The following is an 18,294-nucleotide window of genomic DNA, read 5'->3' as shown; positions in this document are numbered from 1 at the left end:
ATTTAACAAAGTTACACAATCCGTATTCAAGCTTTCTCCATTTCTCCACCCGAAATAAAGATGGAGTTGCGAAAGCAAAATAACTCCAGAGGTAGAGATTAAGCAATTGTCAGCCAGGAGCTTGATTTACAAGTCCAGTAGTGGAGGTTGATGTTATTAAGGATTAACTACATTAGATCAGTTTGCATGTTTTACATCAAGCTAGGAATTGGCCAAAATGATTCTGATCCATGAAGCGAGGATATCCACTGATCCCCGGTATGGTTTTGACCTAGAAATAACATCATCCATGTTTTCATTCCGTATTTGATTTCGTGGTAAAGTTCTAAGCAAATGAAGAGCATTTTTTCCCAGGTCTTCGAGGGACGTCCGGAGGCTCCTTGTGTGAACTTCGGTTCAGTAAAAACAAACTTGAAGTCAGTGCCCCTTGACGACACGGGTTGAATATAAAGTAGTGTAAAATGTAATCGAGTGAGTTAACACCAAATCGGTGGGAATCAGAGTGCATACTATATGTGTACATTCCATCTTCAACGAACATAGTCATATTATGGTTATCCAAAACTGACCCCTATTCCATCAAATAAACAAAGACACGCATAACGAATTTCGCTCATTACGACAGCGATATCGACGAAAACGAAAGAAAAAAAAAACCCGACAGCGACAACGACAACGACAACAGCATAAGCATAAGTGGCAGCGATGGCTGCAGCGGCCAACGACGGTACCAACGACAGCAAGGCCTACGCCTAATGCAAGCGGAAAACAATTTTTGTTATCGATGTAAAAAAAAAAGATGATGGAAAAAAAAAAAAATATTATAACGTGAATGACCTGACCCACTTTCATCTCAATTTAAATCCAGAACCCACAGACACTCCAACTCAATAAAGATCAATCCAATTTTTACGCCCACCCATATTCATTAGCGCAGTTTCTCAGTTGTGCTAGAAATCATGGCTAAAACTATACCTAATTGGTGGACAAATTGAGTTAAACTTGAATATCACGCTTAGAAAAAAAAAAATATATATATATATAAACGAGCGGAGATTTTTATGGGTGCTGCAGATTTGGAGCGGGAAATTAAACGAATTATTTTGGCGTCAGAAAAAAATGTCTCTCATAGACGGGTCAAAATAAGAATTCCTGCTAAATTATTTCGTGAACTAAAAACAAAAGTGTATAGCAACGTCGCATCAACTGGTGAATTATTAAGTATTTTTCACTTGCTCGGACCCTTGGATGACACATATTAAATGCACTTTAACACCGTTCAAAGTACGTTTTACAAGATGAGTTCAAAAGTAACTGGCACTTGCAGGATCATTGTTTTGGAACATCCTAGCGCAGGACGACTGTTAATTCGGCACTTCTCTACTGCACACTTTCATCAAGAAGGGAAACATGTGTTGTCCATGTGATTCGCCTTGGAAAGCAATCACTCATCGTTTGTTTACTCTGCCGTTTGGTTTTAACAATTTATATACTAGATTTGTTCATAGTTTTGTTTCGATGCCGATGTCTTGAGCGTGTTTTGGGTACAGATTCATGTGCAAATGCAGTTGCTTACATAACAAAATGCGCTCTATGCTACTGCTCAATAAAACTCAAAAGACTTAACACAGAGAAAGGTTTTCACCAAACACTTTTTAATAGAGACTGAAATTATTGAGTGCAATTCTTTAATATTACAACTCTAATCTACATTCTTAATTGATATACTGGTGGGTTGTGATGACTTTAATTATTTGTAAACACCATATCACAATAATAACAATAATATAATTTGTTATTTACATTATATGAATACAATTTACGATTTGTTTTTACACTTTTATGTGATTCATTAAATAAATCTCGCACTCTATAAATACAACAGAAAACAAGGAAAACACGGGTTAGGGTTGACCCGGTCTCCGGATCACATCGGATCTGAACCAATTATGGGTCAAGCTGAGACAGATCCGGGTTAATACTGATCCGGAAATTTCTCAGACCTGGATTTCGGGTCAATTCGGACCAAGGATCGCGTTATTTAATTAAAGTCTGGGCATATTGGTACAGTTTTCAAAAATTGTTGCGAAAAACGGATATGATACAAAATAGAAACAAATCGAGTAATAAAGTGGGAAAAAAAATATATAAAAGTATAACACGCTTTCGAGAGAGGTGGATTAAATCATACACGTGACCACTTTGCTCCGTGGATATCACGTCTTAGGCTGGTTAATGCCAAACCCATTATTCAGTCGTTTGACAATAGAATGCGTGACTTTGTCTTGAAACGTTTGGACAGGACGGACTCAGCAGTAGTTTGCATTGACCAGTTCCATGATGGATCAGATCAAACTGAAACCAAAATACGGAGAGTTCGTTCCTGAACTCGAAAGTACACGGTATGTGTTCAATACTACACAATTATAATAAATTATTACAAACATAATGCTATACTGTTCTAAGTAATTTCAAATATTATTATTATTTTGTAATATTCTGGATAGCAGATAAGTTCGTCTTTCGTGCAAACATGCTGATACATTGAAACGACAATGCAAATACTGTTTACTATTTGAGTTTTCTAAAAACACGACAGCATAAGTGGATATTATTTTTCATTTAATTTACATAAATCTGTGAAAATATTTACATTCGTTAAACTCTGGGCTATGTTCCCAACTATAAACTATGTAGAAATACACATTTTACAATATTGCAAGCACAACATCGATATTGGACAAGGTGTTCACACTTAAACGAGTATTTTAAATACAGTTATGTTAAAAATTGATATGTCAATAAAAAATAATTCAATCCCCAAACCGAACGCGATACGCATTAAAGGTACTGTGCACGTTTGATAATTGTCAGTATAACAAATCTGACATAAACAATGCAGCTAGTATGATATGTTTTGAGTAATAACCAAACCTGTCCAGTACCTTAACTAAAATCACTTCTTAATTTGTCGAATCTTTGACAAACTGACTGGTCTGCTGGTCAGAGCTCCGTACGATAAGCCACACGCTCCACACCTCCTTAGACATCCACAATCAAACGTCAATTAACAGCCGTTAACATCCTCTTAAGTGCTATCGACAACACATAAATTTAACTGGGGTCTCTTGCTCAACTCTAGCATGGTTGTAAAATATAGCAATGTCTTACACATAATTTTACAAAGTTATCAGAAAGTGCTCTCGTGTGAAAGAGGCGTCACACGTCTAGTCGCAAACAACGAAACACATTATTATACAAACCCGAAAAAAAAAAAAAAATGGAAAACGAAAAGGAATACAAACGGTGAAGCAAAAATAACAAAACAGTTTTGAAATAATTATTTGACTGAACAATATCTTTTGTGTGATTTTTAAATGTTTCAATGCAATCACCTTTTTATATTGTATAATTATATATTTTTTATCGTTGGCAGGGGTCTGGTTTTACACATCTTTTGATGACAGTTTTATACTTTTGTTTTAACCTTGACAACCCCTGTACAACTTGTAACTATTGTGTATGTCTAAAGATTAAAAAAAAAAAAAAAAAAAAAAAAATAATAATAATAATAATAATATCAACGTGAACTATAATTTCACCATAAGCACTTAATAAAAATAAATATTAACAAGATGAATAAACACAAATAAATGAATACATAACAAATTTAAAGCAATACATGGTAAATCAAACAAAGGAAATAAGAAGAAAACCAATCCACTACTGCGACTATTGGTGCTAGCCATTGACAATAGTTTTTCTACAACTCTAAAAGTTGTATAATCATTGATCATCAATCAAATAACGCTAACTATTTTCAATGGTTTATCTTTTACACTATTATTCTCACAATTCAAACAAAATCCTCACTGTCTCTGCACGTCAATCACCAGCACTAACATAGAAAAACTGTTCTTGAGCTGTAAACATTACATTCACATGCTTATCCCTACAATAATCTACAATGTGCAACTTCATATACAGCTGGCATCCGTCAAAATCCGCCATTAAACAAGAACATCTTTAACACACTTTTAAAATCATCCACCAAAGTTGGGTTGCGTTGCACGTCATGCAAGATTTAGCTTCTCAATTAGCTAATCTTGTGAGAAAACCAACATGCAAATTCTCCGTTCAATCGCAATCTCCACTCTATTCAAACCTCTCTCCGCATTCTAATTATTCTATTTAATAAATAGTTATTTGTTTTATATACATATATGTACATGTTTTAACTCTTAATTTGTATATTTATTAGTTTGTGTATTTATAATGTAACATAGTTTTTGTTCAATAATATTTTTATGTTTTCATTTTCCTATAATGTATAAAGTTTATATGCTTTAAATTATAATTTCTCAGTTTCAAATAGGCCTTAGAATAGTATACAAGGTGTTCGGGATGCTTTCGATGTGATTTATACTTTTTACTTTATTTTAAGTATCACTACAATTGAACAGTTTATAGTGTTCAGTGTTTATTGTTTCATTATCGTATTGGAACATTGTGGGGCAATCACATCACTTTGTTGTTTCAAAATAAACATTTACAAGATTTCCCGAGGAGGCCTACCGGAACTTCGTAAAACCGAAGTCAACGAACCCAACTTAGTTGACAATAATAACAATAAAAAGTCCCTCGACAACATGTGTAATTTATCAAGCTTTCACATGAGAAACACGTATCAAATTCATCGGTATTAATAAAGAATACGCCCAAACGACGTCATGCAATTGCCTTTGCCAATATTAATGACCGGTGCGCTGGTGGTCGATATTATTTAATTTCGCTAATCCAAAGTACGAGGTAATAAAACACCGCTACTTGTTGAACATCATTCCAACATTCCGTACACAACAAAAGTATGTAAGGCTATCTACATATCAGTTGATAGTAACAAAGTGCTGCTTAGTGTATAGTTTTCAGTAAAACAATACATACATCCATACAACAAGTGGTTTCCAAAGCTGAAGACCACGTGTAATGTTTTCGATGGTGAAATAACTATTTTTATAAGGACTGGAGTGGATGAGGTTTTAAAACGTATCAAGTTACAGATACAATTGCGGGGAAGAAAATAATTGCCTTTTACAGTTGCAGAAATTCGACGATAGATTTTTTGCCTTTCTATTTACAGATCTTACCTGAGAAAAGTAGTTAGGAAATAGGACCTGCCAGCTGTCAGCTGGTAAATGCAATTAAAGTAACAACTCACACAGCAAGCAAACAATACTCCGTAAATAATAGTATAATTACATTTTGGATTAATATTTATGAACCAGTTCAAACCATGCCATTGTGTAGTTCATTGCACTGTTCTGTTCTGTATAAACAGTTTACCTTGAAATGTCTAGGTGGGGATTTGATTTTTTTTATTTTTTTATCAATGGGTGGGATTCAAAATTGAAGCCAATCATGTTAATCCGCAGTGTCTTGATTGCAAAAAGACCGCGGGTGAGTACAAATACATTTGTATGTGACGAGATGAGGTTAGGGTTAGAAAGTCAAGTAGGCGGACGACTAGTGAAGTCTCACGTTATGAACATGATGAAACGACCAACAGGTACATGGTTCGGGAATGATGAAAAGGTTACATTAGTACACATAAGGACAGTCTTCAATTTTACAGACGCTCAATACATTCATGACATAAATGCACTGTTTAGCGTTTTAGTGAGTTTTAAGTTGTCACGCTTGTCAAAAAGTGGGAGCAAGAGCTCACTCAAGTACACGGCAAGCCGCAATTTTAAACTCACGTATGAGTTGATCTTCATTTCGGGGTAGTAGACCTCATCCGATAACAGGGAATTTGCCTTTTCTTCCTCACATTACAATTCCATGTCAAGGGTAATGCCTTTAGCTTATTTTTATGTGGAAGGTTTTTGGAGGATGATTTTTCAAATTATGTCTGAGAACGCAGAGTGGAAGTAAACAAGGTATGAGGAAATCAAACTAATGTCACACAGGAAACCAAGAGTTTGTCTAAATTAATACATATTTCAGTTCACGTTTTCCTTCGATATATACCTTGACAAGCCTCGGACAGCAAGTCAACATGCCTTCATTTTCTACGAATTTGTTTTCATTTACATAATTATTTGCTACAAATGATATGTGACACAAACACTTGATAAGTGATTGGTTTAACATGGTACCTTCTCTAATAATAATGACATTTTTACTTAACATAATGTTGAAGGGGGAAAAAACAACGCGTCAAAACCTACATTTAACATTCAAATAACAGTATCGACTTTCTATCGTATTTCAGTGTCTTGCTAGATTTCCATTGTCTTGCTAGAGTTCCATTGTCTTGCTAGATTTACATTGTGTTACTTGATTTCTATTGTCTTTTTGGTTTATACTGTCTTGCTGGATTTCTATTGTTGGGCTTGATCTTATTTGTCTTGCCAGACGGTAAGTTAAGTTTGCACATGTCCAAAATGACAATTAGTTCCAGATTGGAAAATACGACAACCCAATTCGAAAGCATATCCACGTTATAATTAACATCAAACATTTGCTCTGGTGTTATTCAAACATTCGGTATCCACTTGTGTGGAATAAAGCGCCTCTGACGTGGTCGAAGGGGATCTTGATGAGAATTGAAAACTATAAGAACAATGCGATTCGTATTAAAACTCGCAACTAGCGTTAAGTTATTTTCTAGCCAACCAGGGCCATAATTCATAAAGCTGTTTAGCAGAATTTACTGCTCGACAATTTTTTTTTTCTGAGTGGAGGTTACCAGTCGTAACAATAAACACTTCATGGAACGTTGGTTGGTAGCCTGTGTTATTGCTATGCATTATGTTCATGTACTAAGCAGGTTTTTGTGCTTAGAGAGCTTTCTGCAGTTTGGCTCGACAGGGAGGCAATGCCAATACCACACTCAGTAGTACCACATAAGCACGGTGATAATTATTAACCAAAGCTTTGTTTTGACGTTTGATATTTGGTGATCGCGAAATATGGATGCTGTATTTGTCCCTTGTATTTAGCTAGCATCATGTTGTGATTTTTTTCGCTACGTTGTGATTTTATTTTTATCTAAGCTCTTACCCGTAGTGTTAAATTTATTTATTTATTTATCTTTTATTTTCAAAATTGTGGTACATGTTTAGGTTAATGGTGTTATTTTGAAATGTCTCAAAACTATTTTATTGTTTGTTATTGATAGCTCCTTTAATATGCAATTTTCGTTGTTTTCCAATGTTTGTTTACCGAGGAATAACATTAAACGAAACGAAATGTGTTACGTTTGCACGAATGGTTGTATTATGTTGTTGCAGACCGAATAAAACTGCCAGCGACATGTATTGATTTGTTTTCTTATTTATTGTGTATAATGAAACACATGGTGTGTGTTTTTTTACCTGTGAAGCACTGACATACAAATTATTTTAATAATAAATAACATAATGTATGTTGTTTACATTTTCGAAATTTTACTACTTCAATAATCACAGGGCATTTATCACAACAATGCGTGGGAAAGATGAGTTACTGGTATAACAACCAACACACCAATGGTGCCAGTTGTCACAGCCTTCTCAAATAAAATCATCTCATTCATTTTCTTGTCTGCATTACACAAACAGACAACCGTATCCTTCGCACCCACACACTAAACTCCACCGTAATTACAAAACAATTAACTTACAGCGTGTATTTACAATTGGTATAAGTTGTGCTGTTAGTGTGTGATCATCTATCCTCGCTGTGCATACACTGTCAACTTCTAGCCGGCAGTAACTCAAGCCATCTGATTAATGTCGTTGTGTTTGGCTTTCTGCTGCGACCGATTTAAGTGTCTCCTCAAAAAGAGAGAAACAAAAGAGAACGCTCATCATCTGATGCCATTGCACGTACTAGCCGTGCAGGAATTTATGTGCAAACAGTAACAGAGACTTCGCCAATGGTTAGCCATTCAACATTTTTATATTACATTTCTGTTGTGAAGATGTATAATATAATCCATTTTTGCAAACTTGATTCAGCATATTTGCTTGGATCATGACAGAATTGAGTAATTTAAATCTTTCTTATATTATTTTACAAATATGTAATTGACACCCGTCTAGACAAAGTGAAAACCTATGTACACATTATCCATATAGTTTATGAATATATACATTAGTAAAAACAATAACCATTATTAATGACAATAGTGAATATTTATGTGCACACATCCACCTTCATATGGAACTGTTACTGAATGTTGTCTATTCTGGTGGCCCTGTAAAATGCTTGATTTTGTGTACAATTCCTGGATTTTCAGTCATATACAATTGGGCCGTGGTTTAGAAAAACAAAAATGCATTAACGTGATTTATTTTTATCTTCTTTTTCCATGGGTGAATACTTGCTTTGATTGGCTTTCTAGTTTTATTACCACTTCGGTATCTGACTAAAAAATATGTCAATCCTTTCAGGAATTTTTAAATTTCAGTTGTTATTTTCCCAAAATGGGGTCACCCTAAGCGAGGCAATTCTGGGGCAAATTGATTCCTGTTTCTTTATAGTTATTCGTACAAGAAGATTTAATGGCGAATTATTGTCACATTGTTCCATTAATACGGCATCAACCACGCATAATCCCGCCATTTGCGATCTGGCCTTTCTCAACCATTCAGCAACATACGTTAAGGCATTGGACATGTTTGGTTATTGTCAAAGACCAGTATTCTCACTTGGTGTATCTCAATATATGCATCAAATAACAAACCAGTGAACATTTTTCCTCAACTGGTCATCGAAGTTGAAAGAAAATATTGCAAGAAAAAACAAACATTGTTGTTGCACAAGTTTGTGTCCTTTAAGATGCTTAATGAAATGCTTCAGTCCCTGAAGTCGTTTAATTTTATTGAGTGGGAATTAAGTTTTTCTAAAATTGTACGTTACTTCAAGGGGAGTCGTTTCTCACAATGTTTTATTTATACCATCAACAGCTCTCCACTCCACTACTCGTTATACCGAATAGGCCTACTTTTTTACGCTAACAATTTAGTAGTTACCAATAATATACAGTGCCTTTAAAGGAACACGTTGCCTTGGATCGGACGAGTTGGTCTATAAAAAAAAACGTTTGTAACCGTTTTTTATAAAATGCATATGGTTGGAAAGATGTTTTAAAAGTAGAATACAATGATCCACACAAATTTGCCTCGAAATTGCATGGTTTTCATTTTACTGTGCGAACTAACGCGGTCGGCCATAAATGGCCGACCGTGTTAGTCAACGAGGTAAAAGGAAAACCGTGCAATTTCAAGGCATGTTTGTGTGGATCACTGTATTCTACTTTTACAACATCTTTCCACCCATATGCATTTTATAACAAACGCTTTTCAAGACCAACTCGACCGATTCAAGGCAACGTGTTCCTTTAATACTATGAAATTATAAAGCAGTCATTATTCACCCTCACATACACACACTCCAACTAAAAACAAAACGTTCAAATAAATCACACCTTGGCGATGACGTATTTATACCAAACATTACGAAGGGCTAAAACATTCCGTAAATGTTCAAGACGCTTTGAGTATTTACGATGTTGACAATTCTCCCCAAGTCCTATCTTTCTTTTGGAAAATGAAGGGGACACTTAAACATCGAATAACATAATTCAAATAATTATGACAACCCTATCCTTTGTGAATTCGAATTGTGTAACTTCAGTTTTTAGTCGACTGACAACAAAACTTCAATTGAACTCCAGATGGTACAACAGCAACACAACATAAAGGGGCTTTAATTTCCCAACATTAACTTTAATTAATAGTTATCGTCCCCCAGTTTCGATCATTCTTCTACATATCATACAGCAACTATCATACTTCCTTTCAAATATTGCTTTATTATTATGGGTGTTTCGAGCCAAATAACGAATTGCTTGAGGTGTGAAAATAATGGCAGCGCAGTGAATAAATACCGGCGCGGTTTTCAAGCAATCGGAGGGTGCTCCAAACTAACCCTTCCCCTAGTCCACTCGGTGATTTTTTATTGGACTGTAGCTCGAAGACGAGCCAGGGGTAGATGTTTTCGCTGAGTGCAACGCCCCCTATGCAGCTTTAAAGGGTTGTAAACGTTTAGTAATGACCCTGAAAACTAATGGTAACACAACCTTACTTGATGAGAAGCAGAAGTAAATCAACTTCGGATAGTACAATGCAATTTTGGAAATTGCTCACTTCGAAGTACTGCGGTTATAACAAACCAAATCAGTTTTTTATCCCTCAAAGTTTGAATATGAGAAATGGTTAACGACAAAAATGTGTCTCATATTGTGTTCTCCAGTTGCACATAATTCTTCATGCGTGGATTTTTCGGCAACATTAAAAAAACGCTACCACCAATTGAACTGAAATTTACAGAGGTTTATGGTACCAAGTAATAATATGACTGCTCTGTAGGAATACAACGAGCAATGGGTTCCACTGCCACTTACCAAACGTATATAACCCATTAAAGGAACCCGTTGCCTTGGATAGGTCGAGTTGGTCTTTGACAACTGTTTGTAACCGTTTGTTAGCAAATACATATGATTGGAAAGATGTTTTAAAAGTAGTATACCATGATCGACACACATTTGCCTCGAAATTGCGTGGTTTTACCTTTGCTTTTCGAACTAACACGATCGGTCATTTTTGGGAGTCAAAATTTTGACTACCATAAATGGCCGACCGTGTTTGTCGACGAAGTAAAATGAAAACCACGCAGTTTCGAGTGATACTTGTGTGGATCATTATATTCTACTTTTACAATATCTTTCTAATCATATGCATTTTACAACAAACGGATACAAACGCTTTTCAAAGACCAACTCGACCGATCCAAGGCAACGTGTTCCTTTAAGGAGGAGGACCATGCTATCCACACCATTATATTGAGATAAACCATGAAATAAGTATTGTTTGAAGCTTTGCATAGTGTGGACAACACAGAAGAAACTAATAGTAAACTTGCGGGTACGACCATGTGTAAATGTCTCTGGTGTGAGTGTTGGTTGTGAAAAGAGCCAGTGTTGTCTCGACGTTTCGATAGTATACTTTGATCGTCTTCATGAGAAGACTGGATTGTTTGAATGAAATCAGCATACGATTCATAGGTTCTTTCGATTTTGCTTTGAACATTAAACAAGTAGCAAAAATGTCTCTGGAAGAATGAAAAGCCCGGTGTTTTCATTTGAGAAAGACAACAGTGTAGCCACGGTATCCGCCCTATATATAAGCGCTCATGGCAGACACGGTTGTCAATTATGCTGACAGGGTTATGGTTTGGTTACGTAATTTAATAAAGTTATTAATACGCATAATGAAATATTGACGGACAAGTTGAGTGACACTCAGTTTCAGCGTCGACCGATTTAGTGCTGGTCTCAATGAGGGTTACAACGAAATCGGTCAGACTGGCATTGACCGATAGACCAGAGCAAAATTTAATAGAGCTCAACAATTCTTACGCTCAAAAATTGCTTAACACAAGAGAAATATGCTTACCAGATTAAGATGACCATCCAAAGTACCATACCACATGTACAATTTGTGATGGTGTCCTGCTCATTTCGGCTTAGCCAACCAAATGTTAGGAATATTGTGTTCTGCTAAAGCAGCTTTATATAAATTATGCCCTGGGCAAATCTTAAGGCTCTGCTTACTGCAGGCAAATAATCAGCGCTTACGGAAGCAGGGTATTTCATTGTGTTTGCTGGGAATTGTGTGCTTCTGCGCCTACCGACTCCACGTTAACCAAGAGTTCTTTGCTTACACAGTTAGTGCAAAAACTAGGCGATGACTGGGTAAGTGGAGAATTGTGATCGTAAGAGCCATGTCGCATGAGGCAATTTACAAGCAACCGGATATAGGCAAGTTCAAAGAAGAAAAATACATTCACAATGGATTGATCACACATTTTTCTTGAGGATCGTAATACATTGTTTGACACAATGATTAATAATGTCCCACCAGGGTGGTGTCTCGTGTGAAAAGACCATAAGTGCATAATTCGGAGGTAAGCATGCAGATCCATGAAATTGGGCCCATGTATATGTTCACGATATTGTCCACCTTTTACAGATTTGGGATACAAAGTGAAGGGTGTATACATTCCGAGTGAGTTATGGTATTCGCAATTCGCAATAAAAATCTGATTTTTTTTTACCAACAATGTCAGTAAAACCAATGACAACGACCTGAACAAAATTGTTCAACCCGTACACTGCCTCCGAGTCATTGTCTTCAGTAATACCTGCAGTCCAATACTTCATTAAGCTCTCTGACTTCATACAGTACACAAAGCCAAGATTTATTAAAATACTATTTGAACTATTCCCAGCTCACACCCGACGCAGACCCCCCCCCCCCCACCACCAGGGCTGCCCCCCCCCCCCCCCCACAAAAACAAAATAAAATAAAATAAAATAACAAAACAGTGCTTGATCCTTGGTTCAACAGCTGCAGTCACAGCGTATTTTAAACCATGCCAACGAGACGTATTTTGATAACACATCGAAGTTGTTGATGTTTTAAAAACAAATATGGCTGCCCGCTAAAAGGTTATTGGTCCTTCCCCCTAAGATCGATTGGGAATGCACCGACCTCTGAAGTACATTGGATTTTTCTCACTTCAAGTTTGGATGAGGCACGTTCACTAAACATGACACTAGTGCAGTATTTTTCTGTTAAAGTGCAAAGTATGTACATCAACTTTGTAAGAAAACTACGCTTTCCATCAGGTCCAAGATCACTAATATTATACAGACCTTTTATGAGTTTAGTATAATACATTATTACATGATTATTCAAATTTTGAGTCATTATGGAAACTAAACACGCACAACAGGTGTAAAAATAGCCAATGGATGTAAAGATGAACAACTATCAAATAACTATGATTTGAGACACCATTTGATGCTAATTATTACTCTAGATATCAACTAACGAAGCTCATCGAAACTAAGAGCATTCAACACGGGTAGCAGACAGTGAAGTAGTTCACATGGGAACACGATGGCCGCCAACCGCATGATATCGTGGTAGTAGTACAACAAATTCTCTCGCTTTGTGTACGATTGTGTCCAACAAGTTAAGATCTTTTAAGGTGATTGGTCAACCCACACTTTACCAAAAAGTACCCAGCAACTGGCATGGTAAAGTGTTATCACTGACAATTTATCAATCCCCTTTTCACTCTTTCCCGCACGAATTGTGCGTGTTATTATTTGAAAACGTGTAGGTCTGGGTATTTGCCGGTGCCTCTGTGAACGATGTGACGTCGGTGATAGCAGTTGGATTGGTTGCCATTGCGGGTGGGCTGGCCGGTGCCTCATGCTGAACGGAATGAAGACGAAGTGTCCCCCCTCGGATGTAAGTGCTGCTCTCCCGGTTGGAGCGATACCTGTCCAGTTTGGTATCGTCAGGCGATGTACAGAACGGACAAAGATGCATGACATTCTTCTTGAAGTTCTCCCCTATAAAGGTGTAAACGATCGGATTGAAACAACTGTTAGTGTAACACCATAGAGAGCTCACGGTGTAAGCAATACGGAACGCGTGAGATACCTCACCCGTGGTGAACTGATGAAAGAGTTGTACGACATTATACGGCAGCCAGCACACTACGAACACAACGATGACTGATACGGTGAGGATAGAGACACGCTTGGAGGCCCGCTGAGCTGTGCCGGTCCCATCGGAGCGAATTCGGAGTTTACTCCCGAGAATCTTGAAGAGTAGAGTAGAATAGCACACTATGATGATGGCGAGGGGAATCAAAAATCCTAAACAGGCGTAATACAACGTGTAGTAGATTCCTTCCTTATCCCAGCTCGGGGGAATAGCAATGCAGTATGTCAATCCGTAACCCGTAACTTTAAGTTCCATGAAATACCAAGACGGAGTACACAGGATGAACGAAATGAGGAAAACTACTCCGCAAACAATGCGGGCTGTCTTCTTGGTGCGATACCGCATCGATGAGAGGGGGTAGACTACCGCAACGTAACGGTCAGCGCTCATCATTGTCATTATATTTACGGACCCAAATTGGTTAAATCCATCAATACCAGGCACGAGTTTACACATGAAGTAACCGAACGGCCAGTTATTGGTAGAAAACTGGTACCCCACCATCGGGAGACTAAGTACGAACATGAAATCCATCAGGGCTAGGCTCAGGATATAAACGTTTGGTATGGTGCGCATGTTGGCGTACTTTAGCAGAACAATGATCACCAAACCGTTGCCAACGATTCCGACAATGGATATACAACCGAAAATCAAGGGGGCCAGGAATCTCTGAAACAACACACTTTGTATGTTTTCGGTTGCGTTTGAGTTAGCGTCCGATGAGGAGTTATCCCAGTAGTCAGTGGTATCCTCCCCTTGGTAGATTGGATGTTGCGTTGTCAAGGAATACATCTTGGCTGAAGATACCTGGGTACTCAGATCAGAATGCAAGTTACCCTCCATCTCTGTGTCTGGTGTCCTTTTTCACAAATGTGCCTCGTGAAACTTGCTCATAAAACACAGGAGATAACGACAACGAGACCCACCGGTGAGATACAGCTCAAAAGAGGACCACACGGCCGTTTTTAGAGAGACTGAAAAACAACACGACTACAGCCGAGGTGATATCTTCGGCTAGATAGTCTATTTGTTCACGTACAGTTTGTGGTGGCTCCTCTGTTTGCCGATGAAACAGAGCAACTGACTAACTGTTTAATCATACCAGTGGCAAGACGGATCATTTCCCGGATCGCACTGCGCTAAATGCATATAGTGACACCGGGGTATGTCATCAGCTGATCACCGCCAATCACTGTCGACCACGGCGGGCTCTAAACCCCGACGAAGGGCGCCACCGTAGCCCGGCTTTCCCAAAGGTTGGATAGTGTAAGCAAGGGGGAGAAACTGCACTGATTTACTGTATATCACAGTGGAGTTTTTTTCTATCTTTCTATCAGAACACGTAGCAGTCTTTCACTTGATAAAGTCCTTCAGCTGTATTGGTTAAACTCAAGCGGCACGACCTAGAGACGGAATCGAATTATTGAAAGCGAATCACCCGATCCGATACTGTTGGTGTTATACTAATTGGAATTATGCAAAAAGACAATGATGAAATATCGATCGCGTATTCAACGCCACGAGGCTTGTTTTCACTTAATAAAGTAAAGACTGCTTCTTCGGTCGGTTGTTGGGTGAAAATAAAGAGGGTGTTTGGCAACATTTCCTTTTAGATGAGGGTTACTGAGTTTACTTGCTTTAAATTTAAATTTGCTTTCTTGGCAACAACTTAATGACAAAGTAAACGAGTCCGGGTTCTTGTTAAAGGCGCTGGACACATTTGGTAAAATGTCAACGACCAGTTTTTAATTTAATTTAATTTATTTAAGTCCCTTGTTTTTCCTTATTTCGTGAAAACGTCACGCTAAAATGTTTTTATTTGTTTTTGTGTATATACTTGTATATTTATTTAAATTTTTTTTTTTGCTATGTAATAGCAGTAGTTATTGTGTTTCTTTATTAATGTGGATTAAGACAGTGATGTATGTTGTCGTTTGTTGAATAAACGGAGTAGAATAACCCCACTCGAAAGAAAACAAAACAAAACATATGCATAAAACAACAAACCTATCAACATTTGGACTTCTGCTACTCACCACGGTTGCAAGAGACAGAACAAAAAACACACTTGTTGCACATTTGTGTGCATTTAGATACCTAATGTTTTAACAGGCCTGATGTCCTTTAATTTTTGACCACGAAATTTACCTCTTTCTCAAAGCTACGTTACTTTCAAAGGGAGCCATTTATCAAAATGTTGTATAATTATTAACATTTCTCCATTGCTCGTTACCAATTACGCTTTTTATGCCTAATGTATTTTTTTTTATAGTAATTGTTACAAAAGTGTCCAGTGTCTGTAACGATGTCGAACGCATAATAATTGATGTCGGAGCAGTTTTCGGAAAAGACAGAACTAACTCACAGAGCTAGAGAGAGCCTATCCTTATACGCTCTTCAAAATGCTTTGGACAGATTTCTAAAATCAAAGCATAAATGCTCACAACTGGCGGACACTTAACGTTCCTCCGTAACTATGGACCCATCAACAGTAATTAAAGTGATATTATATACGCACAGAGTCGGCAACATTGTAAGCATAGCTTGGTCTGACAGATTTAAAGGGGGGGGGGGTGACGGTATGGAAGTGGGGTTGTGGACAATGCGTAATGCGTCTCAGAATATACTTATGAAATACACCTTTTTTTTATCTGAGTCAAGGATGATTTACAGCAATTCCATATTCAGAATACTTCTTATCGAAGGTCGATGGAAAAGAACGTGAAATACCGTGGATATGTCTCATGCATACAATGGATTATATGTTTATTTCAACAGATAAATACATTTAAAGTTTGGCACGGGATTAATGACCAAGTATTTGTCGTTATTTCTTTGTATTTTTTTTTTTTTAAATGCAGATACTAATTAAAGCGAACGAAGATGGATTTTTGTTTTTCTGTTCGATAAGGTTTTGTATAATAAGTCGTTTAAAGGAACACGTTGCCTTGGATCGGTCGAGTTGGTCTTTGAAAAGCGTTTTGTGACCGTTTGTTATAGAATGCATATGGTTAGAAAGATGATGTAAAAGTAGAATACAATGATCTACACAAATATGCCTCGAAATTGCGTGGTTTTCTTTTTACCTCGTCCAATAACACGGTCGGCCATTTATGGGGGTCAAAATTTTGACTCCCATAAATGGCCGACGGTGATAGTTCGCGACGTAAAAAGAAAACCGTACAATTTTGAGTGATACTTTTTAAAACATCTTTCTAACCATATACATTCCATAACAAACGGTTTCAAACGCTTTTTATAGACCAACTCGTCCGATCCAAGGCAACGTGTTCCTTTAAAATGTGTTTTATTTGGTTGTGTATACTGCCAGATAAGTAATGTTCTTAAAACAACATAGTTATCTGGCATTAAGAGGGTTTTCCCATAGCAATTAAATGTGTCCAACACAGGTTTGTTATAACTAATTTAACTAAAAGATGCCTTTAACAAATACATGATTTCCCGTACAAAACACAACGTGCTGTTAGCATAAAACTATGGGACAAACCTGTACTTATGAGAACTAGACGATTGCCGTTGTTTCTGCATCCACTTCTATGGATAATGGATGGGACACAAGAAAATAAAAAAAAATAAATAAAAAAAAAATCCATCGCTATGAAGTTTTGTATCAGATAATTTGTACCAGTATAGATGAACAAAACGGGATTATTTGTCTGTATGCATCCTTTTCTAGTGAACAGTGATACGGGACAAGTGACGCAATGAAGAGAGTGAGTTGCAATTTCCAATGCTTTATTTAAATTAATGTTGTATCAATAAAACTACTGGTATGCAAACAATGCCGCCGATGCTGTCTATACAAGTCAGTTGTTTTTCTTCTTGAAATCGACACAGTAAAAAAAAAAGCGACGACATTCGATGTCGTGTGCATTGAACAGTGAACTACACACTAATTAAGAGACGTACATGTACAACGCAACACAATATAGAATAAAGTGAGAATAGACAAAACTGCGTTTCAGAATCGCAGTGGCTTTACTTTTGGGTCCATTTTTATGGAACTGCTTGTTTAAGCAACGCAATTTGCTAAGCTAAACAACGTTATACTTACTGTACAATAAGTTACCAGCCCAAAGTACCACAATGAAACTGGTATTCTGCTTAGTTGTGCTTAGCAGAACTTAATGTTAAGTAATACTTCATGTTATGGCAGCTCGATGAAATCGGGTCATGTTAAACCGGGTTCGGTCAGTCCGTCAATTTGACGAAAAATCAATCAAAAAATGTATCGGTATCACCCATAAAACGATACACAGGGTTGTTTCATTTTTTCATCTTACGCGGATTTGCCAGCGTCGATGTAGAGCCTCAGTCGACATAGGTCCAAGTAACTGGAGAGAAACCGCGGTTGCGATATCAAAACATCATCTCAAAAATCAATACAATAGCGGATACGTGGACACCATAGAGTTCCAGTCAACAAGTTAATTGTAAAGCATATGTGAGAGATATCGAACCCTCTTTCAATAGACGGATTGCCTCCCTTTCTCCTGGAATGTGATTTTGAGAGTTAACAATAATACTGAATATTTTGGGTCAGTCGAGATTTTGAAATGGAAACGTGGAGGGGGGGGGGGGATCGATGTTAAGTTGTGACGAAGGGAGTGACACCTTAGAACATAGCCCCGGGGTAACATAA

General features: G+C 37.3%; 1 protein-coding gene across 1 annotated transcript; it reads right to left on the bottom strand.

The window, feature by feature from the left end:
* Positions 1–13,190: 13,190 nt before the first annotated feature.
* On the bottom strand, positions 13,191–14,562 carry LOC139942131 (somatostatin receptor type 2-like). Its single transcript, XM_071938852.1, has one exon. The coding sequence runs from the start codon at positions 14,472–14,474 to the stop codon at positions 13,191–13,193; it is 1,284 nt and encodes a 427-aa protein (XP_071794953.1). The 5' UTR covers positions 14,475–14,562.
* Between the last annotated feature and the right edge of the window lie 3,732 nt (positions 14,563–18,294).

The sequence above is a fragment of the Asterias amurensis genome, chromosome 9 (assembly GCF_032118995.1).
Source record: "Asterias amurensis chromosome 9, ASM3211899v1".
NCBI lineage: Eukaryota > Metazoa > Echinodermata > Asteroidea > Forcipulatida > Asteriidae > Asterias > Asterias amurensis.
The sequence above is the reverse complement of the archived record's forward strand: the minus strand, read 5'-3'. Positions and strand labels throughout refer to the sequence as shown.

What these genes read in the sequence shown, in the direction of transcription:
- LOC139942131 (XM_071938852.1), bottom strand. Translation starts at nt 14,474, where the DNA reads ATGGAGGGTAACTTGCATTCTGATCTGAGTACCCAGGTATCTTCAGCC.